General features: G+C 32.2%; 6 protein-coding genes across 6 annotated transcripts; 3 read left to right on the top strand and 3 right to left on the bottom strand.

Moving 5' to 3' along the window:
* Nucleotides 1-3,950: 3,950 nt before the first annotated feature.
* BX664DRAFT_336764 (mitochondrial carrier domain-containing protein) lies at nucleotides 3,951-5,438 on the bottom strand. Its single transcript, XM_051546134.1, has 6 exons — nucleotides 5,345-5,438; nucleotides 5,194-5,297; nucleotides 5,056-5,114; nucleotides 4,723-4,915; nucleotides 4,383-4,654; nucleotides 3,951-4,327 (listed from the first exon to the last, which is right to left on the bottom strand). Exons 1-6 carry the CDS (start codon nucleotides 5,373-5,375, stop codon nucleotides 4,078-4,080), a joined length of 909 nt encoding a protein of 302 aa, XP_051399446.1. The 5' UTR covers nucleotides 5,376-5,438; the 3' UTR covers nucleotides 3,951-4,077.
* Nucleotides 5,439-6,014: 576 nt separating this feature from the next.
* Nucleotides 6,015-7,260, top strand: BX664DRAFT_336763 (heme peroxidase). The gene is made up of 6 exons (XM_051546133.1): nucleotides 6,015-6,155; nucleotides 6,210-6,277; nucleotides 6,338-6,458; nucleotides 6,518-6,566; nucleotides 6,643-6,849; nucleotides 6,913-7,260. The coding sequence occupies exons 1-6, from the start codon at nucleotides 6,049-6,051 to the stop codon at nucleotides 7,174-7,176; spliced, it is 816 nt and encodes a 271-aa protein (XP_051399445.1). The 5' UTR covers nucleotides 6,015-6,048; the 3' UTR covers nucleotides 7,177-7,260.
* A 1,060-nt stretch (nucleotides 7,261-8,320) lies between these two features.
* Nucleotides 8,321-9,040, bottom strand: BX664DRAFT_265726 (uncharacterized protein; the record flags this gene model as incomplete). The annotated part of the gene is made up of 1 exon (XM_051540869.1): nucleotides 8,321-9,040. The coding sequence occupies one exon, from the start codon at nucleotides 9,038-9,040 to the stop codon at nucleotides 8,321-8,323; it is 720 nt and encodes a 239-aa protein (XP_051399444.1).
* Nucleotides 9,041-9,863: 823 nt separating this feature from the next.
* Nucleotides 9,864-11,394, bottom strand: BX664DRAFT_264714 (pyridoxal phosphate-dependent transferase; the record flags this gene model as incomplete). Its single annotated transcript, XM_051540827.1, has 4 exons — nucleotides 9,864-10,158; nucleotides 10,262-10,583; nucleotides 10,639-11,169; nucleotides 11,235-11,394. The coding sequence occupies 4 exons, from the start codon at nucleotides 11,392-11,394 to the stop codon at nucleotides 9,864-9,866; spliced, it is 1,308 nt and encodes a 435-aa protein (XP_051399443.1).
* Nucleotides 11,395-11,914: 520 nt separating this feature from the next.
* Nucleotides 11,915-13,680, top strand: BX664DRAFT_165302 (uncharacterized protein). Its single transcript, XM_051539957.1, has 6 exons — nucleotides 11,915-11,948; nucleotides 12,000-12,204; nucleotides 12,273-12,749; nucleotides 12,810-12,914; nucleotides 12,981-13,158; nucleotides 13,235-13,680. Exons 2-6 carry the CDS (start codon nucleotides 12,172-12,174, stop codon nucleotides 13,558-13,560), a joined length of 1,119 nt encoding a protein of 372 aa, XP_051399442.1. The 5' UTR covers nucleotides 11,915-11,948; nucleotides 12,000-12,171; the 3' UTR covers nucleotides 13,561-13,680.
* Nucleotides 13,681-13,898: 218 nt separating this feature from the next.
* Nucleotides 13,899-15,130, top strand: BX664DRAFT_374784 (uncharacterized protein; the record flags this gene model as incomplete). Its single annotated transcript, XM_051548703.1, has 3 exons — nucleotides 13,899-14,079; nucleotides 14,148-14,330; nucleotides 14,417-15,130. The coding sequence occupies 3 exons, from the start codon at nucleotides 13,899-13,901 to the stop codon at nucleotides 14,680-14,682; spliced, it is 630 nt and encodes a 209-aa protein (XP_051399441.1). The 3' UTR covers nucleotides 14,683-15,130.
* Between the last annotated feature and the right edge of the window lie 2,051 nt (nucleotides 15,131-17,181).

Raw genomic sequence — 17,181 nt, 5'->3', positions numbered from 1 at the left:
TAATGAGTGATCAATTGGTAAGTGTTGTCTAAGATTTGCTGTTTTGTCCAAGAACATCCTCATTGTTCTGACCGGGCATAATTGTTCCTCTCCAATTTCTCCCAACGTAATTGATTTGACTTGGCATTCCTTTGGTTCGCGTACATGTAATGAAAGAGACCAGTGTTCCCCTTCTTGTCGTATAATCACATCCCTGAATTGTAACCGTCCAATGTCGGATCGTGGTCTCCACATAGTAGCTATACATGTCACTAGAATAGTTTTCAATTGTAAGGCTTTCAAAGATAAACTTGAAGTTGGAGACAAAGAGATCTTGATATGGTTGACTAATAGAGAAATATCCCATGTGAACAGTTGTTGTGTGGTTGGAATGGTGACCTGTGATCTTCTTTTTGCTTTGAAAAAATCCCTGAGTAGTTTGTTTCCTGCTAAAGAAGGTTTATCTTCATGGATGATCGAAAAAACTGAAGCGATAGCTGTACGTAAACTGTTCAAATGTGTAACACTATAATGCTGATTGTCCACTAGAAATTGTAAAACTTGTCTTGGTTCATATGCACAAGGATTTTGTTGAGGTTGTTGACTTTTGCACCATCGTACCCATATCTTCCAATTTCCATCATAAGTTTTGACAGTATGTTCTCTAGACGTCTTGAGTAAAAAACTTGCTGTTTTTTCATCTATACCCATCTTTTCCCGGAAGTTGTTGATAACAGCCATGCGGCTAAAAACCATTTCGTATTGATCTTCCAAATTATCGGTGGTTGGAGGTGTTTCATGTTCAGAATCATTGGAAACCAAAACTGGCTGGGCCACCAAGGTGTCACCAAAACTGTCTTCTTCACCTTGTCCTTCTTGATCTTGTGCAAAACTTGTGGAATCATCCTCCAAGGTGGGTAGAGATATAGTCCTGTCCGTTGCCAATCTTGTTGGAATGCATCCACTGCTGTGGCTCCTGGATCCATCTTCAAAGTCCAATATTCTTTCAGTTGGTGATTGTGTCTTGCTGCAAATGCATCCACTTTCAGTTTTCCCCATTGTTTCTCTATCATCTTGAACATCGCTTTTGGAATTGATGTTTCGTATAATGGTTTCTTGGTCCTGCTCAATTTGTCTGCCTGTGTATTGAGTATGCCTGGTACATGTTGGTAGATGACTTGTAACTTGTGTGTATTGCAAAGATCTTGTATCTTGATCGCTAGATCTTGTAGAAGTAGTGATGCTGTTCCTCCTGATTTTGTTGTATATTTCAATGCTGTCATGTTGTCTGACAAAATCTTGATTGTTGAATTTTCGCATTTTTTTGCGTGAAGTTGAAGGGCAAATAAGATCGTCTTCAGTTCGCGCACGTTTATTGAGTGTTGAGTTTCTTCTTTGGTCCAAAATCCAGCTGTTTCGATCATTGGTGAACTGATCCCCCATCCTGTATCGGAAGCATCGACGTAAATCGTTGTCTTTGGGTTTGTTGGTGTTAACTTCTGTATTGGTAATCCATTCTTTTGAACTAAGAACTGTATCCACCAGTCTAGGTCTTGAAGGCTTGTAGATGATAACTTGCATGTTGCTTCCCAGTTTTGCTTTGTTGCTTGGAGTGTTCGTGCCAGATCTCGTTGCAAGTAACGGATGTGTAAAAGAGATTCCCCCACTGCTGGTATCATGGCCGTCATTTTTCCCAACAATCCTGCTATCCACCTGCATGATTTCTTCTGGAAACTTTTTATTTGTCGAATCTTCTTTAATAGATTGTTGATCTTCAGTTGTGGTACGGAGATGATCATCTTCTTGGTGTTGAATGTAAAGCCTAGGAAGTCTTGGATCTTTGATGGAGAAAACGAACTCTTGTTGTGGTTGATTATAAAACCCAGTGATTCTAAATGTAAACGAATTTTGAGTGTCAATTTTGTTCATTGCTTCTTTTGATTTTTCCAGAACGCAGATGTCGTCCAGGTAAAAGACTAAACGTATACCTTCTTTCCTCAATGGTTCTATCGCATATTTCATCAACTTGGAAAAAACCCTTGGAGCTATACTCAGGCCAAAAGCTAGAGACTTGTAACGGTAAACTGTTCCTTGATTTTCGAAGCTCAAGTAATCCTGTGATTCTGGGTGTATTGGTACTACTACATAAGCATCCTTGAGGTCGATTTTGCAAATGTAATCGTTTTCTTCGATAATATCCCTGAGTGCTGGAATCCCTTCCATTTTGAAGTGCTCGATTTGTATAAAACTGTTCAGTTTTTGGCAGTCCAGAATCGGCCGTCGTTTCGTCTTTTCTTGTAAGGTGAAAAACTTCGACAGAAAATTTCGGTTTTGTGATGGTGAAATTTCTATCATTCCCCCTTCCAAAAATTTGGTGATTGCTGAGTTGATATGAACTTGATCTTCTTCTGAAACATCCCTCTTCGAAATTTTCCATGGAATTGGTTGTTGAGCAAATTGAATCTTGTATCCGTTTTGAATTACTGAAAGAGGCCATGTGTGTGATGTGATCTTCTTCCAGTTGTTGATGAATTGTTGCAGACGTCCCCCTGGTAATATCCCATCCTGTGGAATGGAATAATTTTGAGCTTTCGTTGTGATTTGTTGTGAATTGTTGTGATACATCATTGTTGTTCCACAGAGTTTTCTTGGTGACGATGTTGGTTTGGTGATTGGTTGTGAGAGTTGTTTGAGTTGATGAAGGTTGGAGTCCCACGTCCCCTTCCCCCAAAGTAGTTTTTTCCACCACGGAAAAAACCTCGTCCTCCTCGATGTTGGTGCCAGTTATGTGAGTATCCACCTCGATTTCCATAAGATTGTGTTGATGTTGCTGCTTTGATGACTCGTTGTTGGTAGTTTGCTTCATGATATTGTTCCAGGAATTCTTGGCTAAATGCTTCTTTTTTCCCTGTTGGTTTGGATTCCAAATGTTTGAGACTTTGGGGCAATTTGAGAGCTTTGATGGCGAAGTCTCTAGCCTCATTGTCTTGTTGTTTTGCTTGAGCCCATGCGAATACTGCGAGTCGCCTAGTACTTTCCATTGTTTCGTCCAATAGTTGAGAGGCTTCTGTTTGAGTGAGAGATCCTTCTTTGATGTGATTGAGTTGTTCAAAGATTTCTGTTGCTGCTCGTCCAGTTGTACGGATGATATCTGATCCCTTGTAAATGCTGTTGACCACTTGAGTGGTGTCCACAGTGTATGATTTGAGTTTTGGAATGAGTGATTTATTGATTTCTTCACCCACTGTCCATTCGTCATGTTGGTATTTTGTAAGATCTCGTTTGTATCTTTTGAAGTTTTCTTGTAATTGTAAGATCGTACTTTCTTCCAAATTTTCAGCGATTGCCAATGGTAATTGACGTTCTTCTCTGATTTGTTGGTTTGATGCTTGTTCATCTGCTCGGAAGCGTTGGAATAGTTGATATACTTCTTCTTCTGTATACAATCTTCCATTGTTATCATTCATATTTAATCCTCGTTGCGCGGCTTAGAAAGATATAAGGGAAAGGGGTATTATTAATTTGAATTGAATTTATATATATGAAAAATAAAGCGGCTCTTAGAGAGTATGTATCACATTGGAAGTCGGAGTGGAGTCAACTAGAATTGGATTAGGAACGACATGCAATTTTTTTTTTTTCAATCTCCAGATTTTATTTTTTTTGGATCGCCAGACCTTTTTCTTTTTTTTTTTTTTGATCTCACCAGGCTTTTTTTTTTTTTTGATCCAACATTCCACATTGAGACCGGACTTTAAACTTATACCATTTATGGAAACCCTTTAGATGAATTAAAAGAAAAGTATGATGAGTAACAAATAAGATTGATGATGATAATTTGTATTGAAACTATTAATAAATGATAATACTGTAATAATAAATCATTCCTCATCTTGATATGTATAAAAATAAGGTATTCTTTAAAATGACTTGCTTGAAAATTACCGTATAATTTTATGTATATACATATAATAGCTTGTATTTTTTATTATAATAATCACATAAATAATGAGTAGTATATATATATATATATATATAAACTATAGTAAAGGATGATCATCTAATCATAAGGTATGTAAAATAAGTAAGTAAGAAGGATTATGCCTTGGCAATAGCAGCACGTTTGCGAGCACCAGCAATAACAAGTATCCAGACAGCCCAATCAAATAATACTTCCTTAGCCATGAACAAGAAAGCAGCAGTCAATACACTTTGTACAATCTTGCTCTTCAAACCACCATAAAGACCAGCAATCCCTTCAGTAGCAAGAATCTTTTTGAACCCATCCAAAATAGAGGAATATCGTTCATTATCATTTTGACTGATTTGCATACGAGATTTGACAACACTAATAATAATATTTTTTTAATAAAAGTACTCTATTTTTTTTTTTTTTTACTTACATATAAGGATAAGTCAAGCCAGTGGCTACCAATTTGGAAAGAGCACCCAAAAGGAAAAAGTCAAAATTACCTAAAGTTTTGAATTTGGTTACTTTATTCTTGACTTGTTCAAATACGGTATATTGAATGATAGGATTGATCACCAATACCAAAGCAGCACCAACACCAGAATATAAACCAGAAAGTCCTTCCTTTTTCAAAATACTAGAGGCAACAGAAAAAGCATTTTCTCCTTTGTTATCTTCTACACCTTTACGCACAGTTAAACGAGTCTATATATATATATATATAATAAAAGTTTGAAAATCCATTCCTTCTTTTTTTTTTTTTTTAATATTACGTTCACAGTCCAGATAGGATGAGTGGCTAATACAACAGCACTACCAGCAATGGCACCTGCAAGCATAGATTCAGCAGTAGACATAGGTTGATTCTTTGATTTTGCCTTTTCAAATACAGCCTTGACAGCTTCATAACAATAATAATATACACCATTAGTGATAGCAATACCAAAAATACCAGAAGATAAACCACTAGAAATAATGACAAAAAAAAAATAAAAATAAAAAGGTAAGTAACTTGTTGTTAATAAAAGGGATATTTAAGGTACAATATCAAGAACGTATATTAACAAAATATAAAACCTCTCTCTTTTTTTTTTATGAACACATACGCATATAAACCCTTGGGACCTTCTTTGGCAAGAATCTTGAAGAAAGCATCAGCCGTGTTCTAATTCAAGTTAAAATAAAAAAGTTGTATTTGTTTATAATCTAATTGGATAAATATATATAAATTAAGAAATAAATACCTTGTAATCGTCTTTATCTTGACCACCACGTTGTACTTGAAGACGAGAACTAATGGAGACAAGAGGATAAGTCAAAGTCATGGCGACAATACCACCACCAGCACCTATTATATATATTAGTATAAATAATAATAAAGTAATAATAACATACCAGAAAGAGCATGAGCAACGTTATCAGACATGATTAATAACAAGAGAGATGTAGTAAAGTAACAAAAAAGGGGGGAGAGGAGAAAGAAAAAAAAAAAAAGATAAAATAAATAAAAAAATTCAAATAGAGAATGATTTTTATGTCATTTTAGATCAGTCATCGCGAAAATCTGGGGAAAATGTTTTTTATAGTGATTCAATTTAAAACCAGTGCAAAAAAGATCCCTTAATAAAAAAAAAGCATGTGCTTTCTATCGAAATGACAGGCATCCAATCAATTATTCAAAACTATTTTACTTTTTCACATGAGTAAGTTTGATGAACCGCTTTCATTTCCGATAGTCTCCTTTAATATTATATTGAATCAACTTGTTTTATTTCAAAAAAAAAAAAAAAAAAAAAAAGAAAAAAAAATGTTATTCATAATATCAATGAGTTTTGATGAAATGATTTTTGTTTTGTTTAAATATTATTATATTCATCATCATCATCTCATAATAATAATAATTTCGGCGACTTTGTTGAGCTGCATGTGAATTCGTATTTCAGTTTGATAAGCATAATAGTATTTTATGTGTAGTGACTGGTTGTCAAAAAATAAGAGTGCCTCTTTTGGCATTCATTGATAAAAAAAGTTTCTTTTTCTTTTTCTTTCTTTCTTTCTTTTTCTCCACAAATATTATATACTCCCCACTCTTTATAACTATGTCTACTGAACAAGCTTCTCCTGATAAATATCTTGCTGTACGTAAAGATATTATTAAAGTCTTCCCTAAAGAAGATTATGACGATGGATCTTTTGCTCCTGTTGTGTAAGTTTTTAAAAAAACTCGAAATAAATGATATATACTCAATTTATATTTTAGTCTTCGTCTTGCTTGGCATGCTTCTGGTACTTATGATAAGAACCATAAAGATGGTGGTTCTGATGGAAGTAAGTTACAAAAAAAAAAGATATATCATAATAATATTTATGTATCTCTTTTTAAATTAGGTACTATGAGATATAAAACTGAAGCTGAAGACCCTGCTAATGCTGGTTTGGAAGTAGCACGTGGTGTTCTTGAACCTGTCAAAGCTGCTCATCCTTGGATTTCATATGCTGATTTGTGGACGTAAGTTTTTTTTTTTTATCTTTTTCTATATATATTTATCTTTTTCTTTTAATATATAGTCTTGCTGGATGTGTTGCTGTTGAACATATGGGTGGACCTCATATTGAAGTAAGTATATCAAAAAAAAAAATTGGATGGATGAATTAAAAAAAACTTTATATTTAATTTTTTTAATGTAAAAAAGTGGACTGGTGGTCGTCGTGATAAAGCTTCAGAAGCTGATTGTCCTCCTGTAGGACGTCTTCCTGATGGTGCATTGGGTAAAGATCATGTATTGGATGTTTTTGTATCTCGTATGGGATTCACTGTACAAGAAACTGTTTGTTTGATTGGTGCTCATACTGTTGGTCGTTGTCATAAAGATCGTTCTGGTTTTGATGGACCTTGGACTGTAAGTTGATCTATTTTATTTATTTATTTATTTATAAAACTTAAATCTATGTCCTCTCTATAGGAAACACCTACTCGATTTTCCAATCAATTCTATAAGCAACTTTTACACAACACATGGAAGGAAAAGAAATGGGATGGTCCTAGACAATTTGAAGATGAAGATGGAGATTTGATGATGTTACCTACTGATATGGCTCTTTTGGAACCTCCTTTCCGTGAATATGTTGAAATTTATGCCAAGGACAAGCAACGTTTCTTTGATGATTTTGCTGCCGCCTTCCTTAAATTGATTGAATTGGGTGTCACTAAACGTGGTCGTTTATAATTTTTTTTTTTGTATTTTACTCTATTTCCCCCCACTTTTGTTAGTTTATTTATACAAATTTGATATCTGTTTTAGAAAAAAAAAATAAAATAAAACCATTTTCTTTTATCAAAATATGACTCTATTTGTAGTACAAACAGTAAAATAATATATATATAAAACCTCTTTTTTTTTCCCATCCTTTTTTTTTTTTTTTTTTAATAAAATGCAAAGTCCTTTTGGACCTATTTATCCTCCTTTTATACAGATCATCGAAGGACCTGAAGACCAGTTAAGATGTCTTCTCAAATGCAAATCAAAGATAAAAAAGAAGAAACGTATGCTATTATACCCGATGTTTGATGCCATGCTACCTCCTACTTTATTCTATCCTGTTTACATTCATATCCCTTATCATGATATTTTTAACAATGATCATCCATATCAACATGATCCATACCATCATCCCTACTATCACCAGTATCAATATCATCAAAAAGATACCTTTAAAGATGAAAAGACTATTCAAGATAATGATGATGATGTTGTTATTGTTTCTTTACCTTCATCTCCCACCCTTGCTCCCTCCTGGCCACCTCCAGTGATTACTCAACAATCTAATCATCAATAAAAAAAAAAGATCATTCTTTCAATTTCAATTTTAATCAAATAATAAAAAAAAGTCAACCCAAAAGATAGTATTGTATAAAAAGGATAATATAATCACAGATCATATATTTTTTTCCAAGTATATTTTATTCATAATTTATTTATATTGGCATATATAAAGATAATGATAATAATAATAATAATAAAAATAAAAAAGATAAGAAAGGGAAAAATGTGTATTGTGTGCGTATGTGTAAAGTGTATTTGTTTTTGGTTTTTTTTTTTTCAAATCCCCACCAGGCATCCGTACAGGTTGGGTGCTAAAAACTACTAAACTTGATAACAAAAATAAAGTTGAGAAAGAAATGTGGGTGATATGAAAAAAAGAAGAAGAAAATCTTCTTTACAACAGTAAAAGAGAAGTCCATGTAAGATGGAATAATAAAAAGAAGAGGTCATCCGGTTGTTGTTGGTTTTTTTTTGTTTGTCCAAAAAAAAAAAGAATTGACTAGTCGCTGTTCTTGCTGTAATAATTATCTTTATCCATTGGAAAAATTTAATCGACATGTTTTTGAGTTTGATGACGATGAAGAGCATCTCGACGAGAGAAGGAGACTTGACAAGTATGACAGGTGTAAAGTCGTTCACCCATATGAACAGTTGAGATATGACGTTCACAATCATGTTTTCGATCAAAGGACTTGGTACATAAATGGCAGGCAAAAGGTTTTACTCGATCCTTGTTATGAGTTTTGATATGAGTTCCCAAATTATAACGACGGCTAAATCCACGATCACAGATAGGACAGACAAAGAGACGGGTGTCATTGGTTTTAACTTGTTTTGATTGTTTTTCTTCTTCTTCCTTTTCTTCTTCCACATGTTTGCGTTTTAAAGTTGGAACATCATCTTTGGGTTTTTCATTGGTACCAAAAATATCATCAAAAAGTAAATCCCAATGATTTTCAGAAGTAGTATCATTTTGTTTTTGTTGTTCTTCTTCTTTAGAAAGAGGAGGGAAAAGAGAATCATCTTCTTGTTGTTGAAGAGTCATCGTAGGTTGAGATTCAATAGCCAATTGAGAAGGATCCACCACAGAAGAAAAATCATGTTCAGAAGTCAAAGCAGGAGTAAAATATTGTTCCATACAATCCAAATCCATACCAACAGCACCCATGAAAGGAGTTGTTGTAGTAGTATCCATCATTGGTGTAGAGAAATGAGAACCAATTAAAGGATCCATATAAGGTGTAGACATCATAGGACTATCACCCATAAAACCAGTTGCAGGAGTAAAAGGTGTTGCAAAAGAATCCAAAGAAGGAGTATTCATCATGGGTGAAATTATATTTTGTTGTTGTTGTTGTTGTTGTTGTGAAGTAAAAGAAGTTGAATGAATTAAAGAATGCATCAAGTTATCAGTTGTATGTAAAGTTTTGGAAGGTTGATCTAAAGACAAAGTTTGTTCTACTGCATCAGTATGAGAAGATAACAGTAAAAGATATACAATTAAAAATTCTTCATACTCACCATCAAAATCTTCAAAAAGTGCTTCAATATCAAAAGGAGTAGAGTTCATAATACCAGCTTGTGAAATAATTTGATCAATAGTAGGTGTATAGGAATTAGTCATATAAGAATAAAGAATAATAAAAGAAGACTAATTGGTATAATGGGGTTTTAAAAAGAATAAGAAAGAGGGAAAAGGTATAAAAAGAAAAAAGAAAGAAAAAAAAAAGGAAAGAGAAATAAAAAAAGAGCAAAGATGACTCAGCAAAAGTGGGGGCGTTATAAGGTAAATTGCCGCAGTTGGTAGGTAACGTTGTACGACTGGAATCATTTTGAGGCTTGTCTCTCTCTTTTATTATTTACATTCATACTCCGGAACCAATATCTTTATTTGGAAAGGATGGAAAATCAATACTAAAATGGTAATTAGCGAAAAAAAAAAAAAGAATCATCCATTTTGAATATCATAGAAAAATACAGTATACAGCTTTTTTTTTTTTTATTTCTTTCTTTTCATAAAAAATAAAAAAAAAATAATACAAAAACTAAACTAATCTAAAAAAATAAATAAATAAAATTAAAAAACTATATTACAATTTTTTACTAGCAGCTTCAATACTAGAAATGATACGATCCAAAGCCAAATCAGTTTCTTCTTTAGTAATATTAAGAGGAGGAATCAAACGAAGAGTTTCATAAATAGAAGTAGTCAAAACAATAGTATCCAAATTGAAAGCTTCATTAGCAACAGCATTAGCAAATCCTTTAGGAGCATTTAAGAATTCAATACCGATCATTAAACCGAGACCACGAATATCTACCTTGATATTATCAGGTAATAATTTGGGAATCTTTTCTTTCAAAGTGGAAAAGAATTGTTCAGATCTAAAAAAAAAAAAAAAAAAAAAAAAAAAAAAAAAAAAAAAAAAAAAAAAAAAATATTATTAGTGAATACTATAATAATAATAATAATAATATATATATTTACCTAGCATTACAATTTGCCAAAATATTTTCATCTTTAAATACTTGTAATGTAGCATTAGCAGCAGCACATGCTACAGCATTTCCAGAATAAGTACCACCCATTGATCCAGGAGGTTGAGTATCCATTAATTCTTTAGTAGATACAATAGCAGATAAAGGATAACCAGAAGCAATACCTTTAGCCATCACCATGATATCAGGACGAACATCAAAATGTTCTACAGCAAACATTTTACCAGTACGACCAAAACCAGATTGAACTTCATCACAAATTAAAAGAATATTATGTTTATCACATATTTCACGAAGACCCTTCATAAAATCTATAAATAATAACAATCAATCATCATTCTCTTTTTTTTTTTAATAAAAACTTACTCTTTGGAGGAACAACATAACCACCTTCACCTTGAACAGGTTCAATCAAAATAGCAGCTGTATCTTCAGGATCACTTCTTTGTTTAAGAACAAGATCCAATTGATGTAAAGCCTCTTCACCACACCATTCAGCATTGAATTTCACAGGATCCGCCTTATGAGCAGCCCATTGTTGAAAATAAGGATAAGCACATACATGAACACCAGGCATCAAAGGACCAAATCCTTTAGCATAAACAGTTTTAGAAGTAGTCAAAGCCATAGTACCCATGGTACGACCATGATAAGAACCTTGGAAAACAATGATATTTTGTTTCTTGGTAGCATGACGAGCTAACTTGACGGCGGCTTCTACAGCTTCAGAGCCAGAATTCCAAAAAAAGAATGTATCCAAAGAAGAATGAGGCATCTTGGGTTTTAACCCTTCAATTAAATCTAACATTGGTTTTTGATAAAAGATGTTGACTTGACCATGAGTTAAAGTGGCAGCTTGGTCTTGAACAGCTTTCACAACAGTAGGGTGACAATGTCCTAAAAAATAAAATAAAATATTATAAGATGAAGGCAAGTTTTTTTTTTTTTTCGTAATGTTTTACCTGTATTAGTGACACCAATACCAGTGGTCAAGTCAAGATATTTCTTTCCTTCAACTGACCAAACATAAGTTCCTTTTGCTTTTTCAATAACAAGTTCTGTACTTCGACCAATGCCTTTAGCAATATGACGTTTTCCGAATTGAGCAAGTTTTGAAGTCATTCTAACAGATAAATAATAATAAATAATAAAAAAAAAAAGAAAAGAAAAGAAAAACAACAACAAAGAAGAAGAGGTTGGGGGGAACATTTTTATAATCTCTTTTTTTTTTTCTTTACCATTTAGGGATTTTCACTACTAGTCAGCTTATGAGTATGATTGGTTGAAATTTGTAAGCTGGAGCCAATAAAAACTAGAAAGTATGCTTTGTTGACAAATATCCTCAACCCCCGATATTCTTTTTTTTTTTTTTTTGTTATGATGTATTACTATTCTCACGATAATATAAGTATAAAATATGTAAAGAGATTTTATTATTATTATTATATATAATATAATTTTGTATTAAAAGATTCTCTTATTTCTTTTTTGCATAAAAATAAAAAAGGTAAGATAAGCCTCTTGGATGGGAATACTATATACAACATTTCCATAGATTTAAAATTCCGTTCGTTCCTTTTTTTTTTTCTTCAATTTTTTTTTTACTCTTGTTCTTTCTTTTGATTAAACTATTATAATGCGTTATTTTACAGGAGACGAAAGTGGTTTGATCAAAAGTAATATCCATATATTATTGTATTATTGTTTTTTAAACTAATAAAAAAAAGTATTTTATTAGGTATTGTGTTTTTACCACCACGGGTTGAAGACAAATCAAAGAAAAGATCTCATCCTGATGAAGTAAAACAAGAAAAAGGCAAAAAGAAACAAGAAGAAGAAGAACCTTTACATCAAGTTTCTATTTTTGGTCAACTCGATAAACAAGCTGCTATACAAAAAATGGTTTGGGCTAATATTAATGGAGAACGAATGGTAAATAACGAAATAAAAAAAATAAATAAAAAAAAAGAAAGATCTAATTATATATATATATAAAATAGATTGTTGTAGCAAGACGAAATGGTATCATTGACATTATTCATCCTGATACTGGTGCCATTCAAAAATCTTTTCAAGATATAGAAATTCAACAAGCTAAAACAGATAAACCAAAACCTAATCAAGTACGATTCATTGGATTAGAAACAACAGATACTCACTTGATGACATGTAACTCAAATGGAACTTTGACTTGGACGGAATGGACTGCTTCTACTTTGAATATAATAGCTCATTTGGATAAGAGTAGTACCACTGGAGGATCAACTATTGCTGGACCTGGAACTGATCTCACTATTGTACGCGCTCATCCTATTCATCGCCATTTGATTGCCATTGGTGGAAAGGATATTGATGTTCAAATTTATGACATTAATAAATTTTTAAAAAAATCATCAAAAGAAACAACAAAAGTAACCACTCATCCTCGACAAAATAAAAAGGAAACTAAACTTGGTTTGATCTATCAAGCAAAAAATGTAAGTTCATTATAAGTTTATTTATATAAAATTCATCTTATTATTATTTAATCATAATAGATCAAGAATGATCATTTAGATTTACCACAACCTGTATGGATTCGTGATTTACAATTTATGAATGAAGAAGGAACTCAAGTAGCAGTGGCAACTCATTATCATCAGGTATAAAAAAAAAAAAGAACTTTATTACCGGATCAAAAAATAATTCAAAAACTTTCTTCTTTTTAGATCCGATTATATGATTTCAAAAAAGCACGTCGACCTGTATTGAATGTTGACGTTGGTAAACTTCCATTAGCTACATTGTCAGTGGGTATAGATTATGATCATGTGATATTTACTGATACTATGACAGATGTTGGTATGATGAATATCAGAAATGGGAAAGTCATGGCTCAATTGAAAGGTAAGAATATAGTGAAAAAAAAAAAATCGGACATCAAGGAAAAACGTTATAGCGATGATACTCATAATATATTTAGGATTTTCGGGTGCAACAAGAGCCACCCAAATCATCCCCGCAGCCAGTTTCAACGAATCATCATCGATGAATAATCAAACAGGCAATGGATTTAGTTTGGTCAGTGCAGGATTGGATCGAACTTTACGTATACATGAAATGAATACAAAATATCGAAAATTAGAAAAAAAAGCTTATTTGAAACAACAATTGAATTGTGTATTGGTGGATACTGAATTTATTGTCCCTACTCCTGAACTTGATCTTGAACAACAAGAAGAAGAAGAACTATGGAATACATTGGATACTGTACAAGATGATAAAAGGAAGAAAACTCGTTTGGCTTGAAAATGATCTTTTTACTTAGTTTATGGTTAGTGACTTTTTTTTTTGGTAGTTTGTTTCCATTAGCAATTCATGTATATATATTCATCATCATCATCATCAATAAAAAATAAAAAAAAAAAACTCATTGTGCAATTTGATTGGCTTATAAAAAAGTGGGTTGATGTTTTTTTTTTTCTTTTTTTTTTTTTTTTTTTGGATGGATATGATTTTATCCAAAAGGCTGGCATTGGATGCTCCCTGGTTCTTACTTATTTTTAGGCTCCTACTTTTTTTTTTTATTCTTTCTTTTCTTTCTTTCTCTTTCATATAACTTTTTTTTTTTTATTACATACCTAAAAATGACCAAACATTTGAATGAACAACAATTAGATGAAAGTGAACGTATTGGTTTGACTTATGGTGCTCGAGGAGCTGCTATTGGTTTTGGTCTTGGTGCTATTGCCACTATGATTGCTTTGAAACGTTCTCCTAATTTTCAAGCCTTATCTACTCCTCTAAAATCTTCCATGATGGTAGCTGGTAAAATAATAAATAAAAAAAAAAAAAGCTAAAGCTCAACTCTATTTTTTTTTTTTTTGTCTAATTAGGTGCTGCATCTGGGTTTTTGTTTGGAGCGGATCGAGCTATCACTAGTTATGAAAATAGAGAACTTGGTTATATGGATGAAGAAATGTATTTGAATTTACAAAAAGCTAGATTTGATAAACAACCTGTTGGATCGTTTGATCGTGCTTTGATTTACTTGAATGAAAACCGTTGGAGTGTGATTGGTAAAAAAAAAAAAAAAAAAAGAAGCAAGGAAAACAAAAAAAAAAACTAAAGATACTCATCGTTTCCTTTTTTTTTTTAATAATAGGTTGTACTTGGGCTCTTTCTATGGTAGCAGCTTTAGGATTTTCATTTTCCAATCGTTATCTCAGCACACAACAAAAATTGGTTCAAGCTCGTATGTATGCACAAGCAGCTACTATTGGTGTCTTGATGGCTTCTGCTGGTCTCTCGATCTATTTGGGTGAAGATGAAGAAGAAAGACGTAAACAACGTAATGCTCCAGATGCTCAACTTTTAGCCGTACTTCAGTTACCTGATGATCGTGTGAATGAACATAAAGCTGTACACTGAGGGATAAGTAATTGGAAGTTGAATGGGATCATTATTAGAGTGAGTTAGTTAGTTAGTTAGTTGAAGATTTCCCCTTTTTGTTTTGTAAATATAGACTCTTTTTTTTTTTTCTCTTTTCGTTTTTTATTTGTTTGAATTTTTTTTCTTTCCACCCTTCTCATTTTGTTTGAAAATAAAAAATATGCTTGTTTATTATGACTTTTTGAAAAACTGCTCTCTTTTTTTCCATAGAGATGATGTGGTATATATGATTATTTGATCCATGCTTTTTTTGACTAGGGTTTTTTTTTGATTTTAATAGTTCACATAGCCCTTGCGTATCCACGGAATCTTGACGTTTTATCAGCTCCGTCCTTGGTGAAGTTTTGGGACTGCCTCAAGTAATGATTCAATATATGATCTAAAAAGAAATCATCAAATTTGACTGTAATCTTTTGCTTTTCCTTAGAATACACAGACTCAAAAGAATCATTTCACAGTTTCATGTTCTTCAATAGGTGGATGGAATTATTTTCCTTATTTAGCCATTGAGCTGTCATCTTTGTTAAAAAAAAAAAAAAGAGAGTGTCCATTTCTACTTCATGTACATCGAACGCAGTTCATAAATAAATATAGGTCATTTTTTTTTCATTCGAACTAACACAACCTTTTCTTTTCTCAACAATATTCTTTTTTGTACCGGTTTTTTTCTTTTTCATGAATCTCGTTTATTTTTCCTTCTCTGCGATGTCCTTCTTTTTTTTTTTTTTTATAGAAAAGTGAATGATATGAAATGGTCATGGACAAATGAATGTTGATGGTTGAAAAAGAATGATTCTTTGTTTGATGATTAAAAAAAAAGGTATAAATTTCGAACATTTCAGATCTTACAGGATTTTGTTCATATCCATCATCATCTATCTGCTCTAATTACTACTACTAAAATCTGCTTGTGCCGTGCAACTATTTTTTTTTTTAATTCTCATTCAACACATACTACATACTTCTCGTTTATTCTTTTACCTTTGCAACTTACCTTTTTTTTATTCTTCTCCGCTAATGATTAAAAAATAGAACAATTCAAAGCTATACCTTTATCCTTTGGAAGTCATGCAAAGTATAAGCTTCAGCGGAGACGAATCATATCTAGATCGGGAAGGGCCGATTATTCTGCTCCATGGATTTTTTTTCTGGTGGGGAGAAGCGGTAAAATGATACAACCGAAAAAGGAAAAGAGGCCAAAAAGAAAGAAGTCTGCTGACCTGGTATGTCAAATTTTTTATTTGCCCTTTTTTTTTCATGCTTTCATTATCAGCTGGAGATTGTCATTATTATGAATGGATGATGATCAACAACTACAATTGATCTACAAATACTATTCTTCTATAACTGATCAATAAATCATGTTGGTTAACATTCAATTATAACTCTATGATGATGATGAATGAGCATCATGATAAAGGTTTGAAATTATCAGATGTGAAAATGACAGAAACTTAGATCGGTAATTCAATGAATTTTTGTTCCGGTTCCTTGGATCCATCTCTTTTTTTTTTTTCTTATTAGATTGCCAAGAAAACGACAATTGTTTTATTTATATCCTGCAAAGGTTGCCTTTTATTGCATATTAAAAAATAAAATCAAGTCTGTAACCAAATATCTGGTTTCATACCTTGTTTGCTATGTTATCATCATCATCATCTTGGTCTGGACAATGGGTTTTCATTGATTGTTATCCTTGTCTAGATCAATCATGTCATCATCTCATTCTATCATTTTTTTAAAAAAATAATTGATATTACAAAAAAAAAAAAAAAAAAAAAAGAGAGAGAGAGAGAGAGAGAGAGACAAACGATGTATCATTATCACCAAGGAATACAGACATTTGGGTAAGACAAAAGATGTCAACCGAAAATTAAAATATCCTTTTTGGAGAGACTTGCATTTCCATGGCTGCCAAGTGATAACCATTCCAGGTTTTACCGACAGACTGTATTTCTTTTATAGCTGGTCAAAAGAATCCTTGTATTGATTTTAAACCATTAGATGATTATACGTTTTGCAACAATAAATAAAAAAAAAATAGATGAACCATTCCTGTCTTTCGAATGTATCATTATCTTTTTTTTTTTTTTTTTTTTTTTTTTGCTCAATTGGGTATCAAATGCTATATAATATGAACATTAAGATGATAATCATAAAGAGGTACAACATGAATTGATTTGTCTTGGCAAAGTTTTCTAAAAATAAGATAATTTGTGGGGGAAAAGATGTTAATGAGAAAGAGAAACTAATACCAACTAAGACAAAAAAAAAAAAAAAACTTTCCCAGCTTCTTCAGTTCCTTTAGAGCTATTCCTTTTTATGCAACAGATGCTGAAAGAAAGTATCATTGGATGATAGTCTTTGACGCAATTGGCGGTGTACAGATTTCAGCTTTGATTTACCCTTTACTGGGTGAATCGAGATCGCGTTTCACACACATTTTTTTTTAATTCAATGGGTATATAAAGGATGATT

This window comes from Halteromyces radiatus, assembly GCF_025201355.1.
Source record: "Halteromyces radiatus strain CBS 162.75 chromosome Unknown BX664scaffold_5, whole genome shotgun sequence".
NCBI lineage: Eukaryota > Fungi > Mucoromycota > Mucoromycetes > Mucorales > Cunninghamellaceae > Halteromyces > Halteromyces radiatus.
The sequence above is the reverse complement of the archived record's forward strand: the minus strand, read 5'-3'. Positions and strand labels throughout refer to the sequence as shown.

What these genes read in the sequence shown, in the direction of transcription:
- BX664DRAFT_165302 (XM_051539957.1), top strand. Translation starts at nt 12,172, where the DNA reads ATGGTTTGGGCTAATATTAATGGAGAACGAATG. An exon ending in TGATCTATCAAGCAAAAAAT is followed by an intron (nt 12,750 to 12,809) that starts GTAAGTTCATTA and finishes TAATCATAATAG; the next exon opens with ATCAAGAATGATCATTTAGA. An exon ending in AGTCATGGCTCAATTGAAAG is followed by an intron (nt 13,159 to 13,234) that starts GTAAGAATATAG and finishes TAATATATTTAG; the next exon opens with GATTTTCGGGTGCAACAAGA.
- BX664DRAFT_336763 (XM_051546133.1), top strand. Translation starts at nt 6,049, where the DNA reads ATGTCTACTGAACAAGCTTCTCCTGATAAATATCTTGCTGTACGTAAA. An exon ending in AGATGGTGGTTCTGATGGAA is followed by an intron (nt 6,278 to 6,337) that starts GTAAGTTACAAA and finishes TTTTTAAATTAG; the next exon opens with GTACTATGAGATATAAAACT. An exon ending in TCATATGCTGATTTGTGGAC is followed by an intron (nt 6,459 to 6,517) that starts GTAAGTTTTTTT and finishes TTTAATATATAG; the next exon opens with TCTTGCTGGATGTGTTGCTG.
- BX664DRAFT_336764 (XM_051546134.1), bottom strand. Translation starts at nt 5,375, where the DNA reads ATGTCTGATAACGTTGCTCATGCTCTTTCTG. An exon ending in AAGATAAAGACGATTACAAG is followed by an intron (nt 5,115 to 5,193) that starts GTATTTATTTCT and finishes AACTTGAATTAG; the next exon opens with AACACGGCTGATGCTTTCTT. An exon ending in ATCCTATCTGGACTGTGAAC is followed by an intron (nt 4,655 to 4,722) that starts GTAATATTAAAA and finishes ATATATATATAG; the next exon opens with ACTCGTTTAACTGTGCGTAA.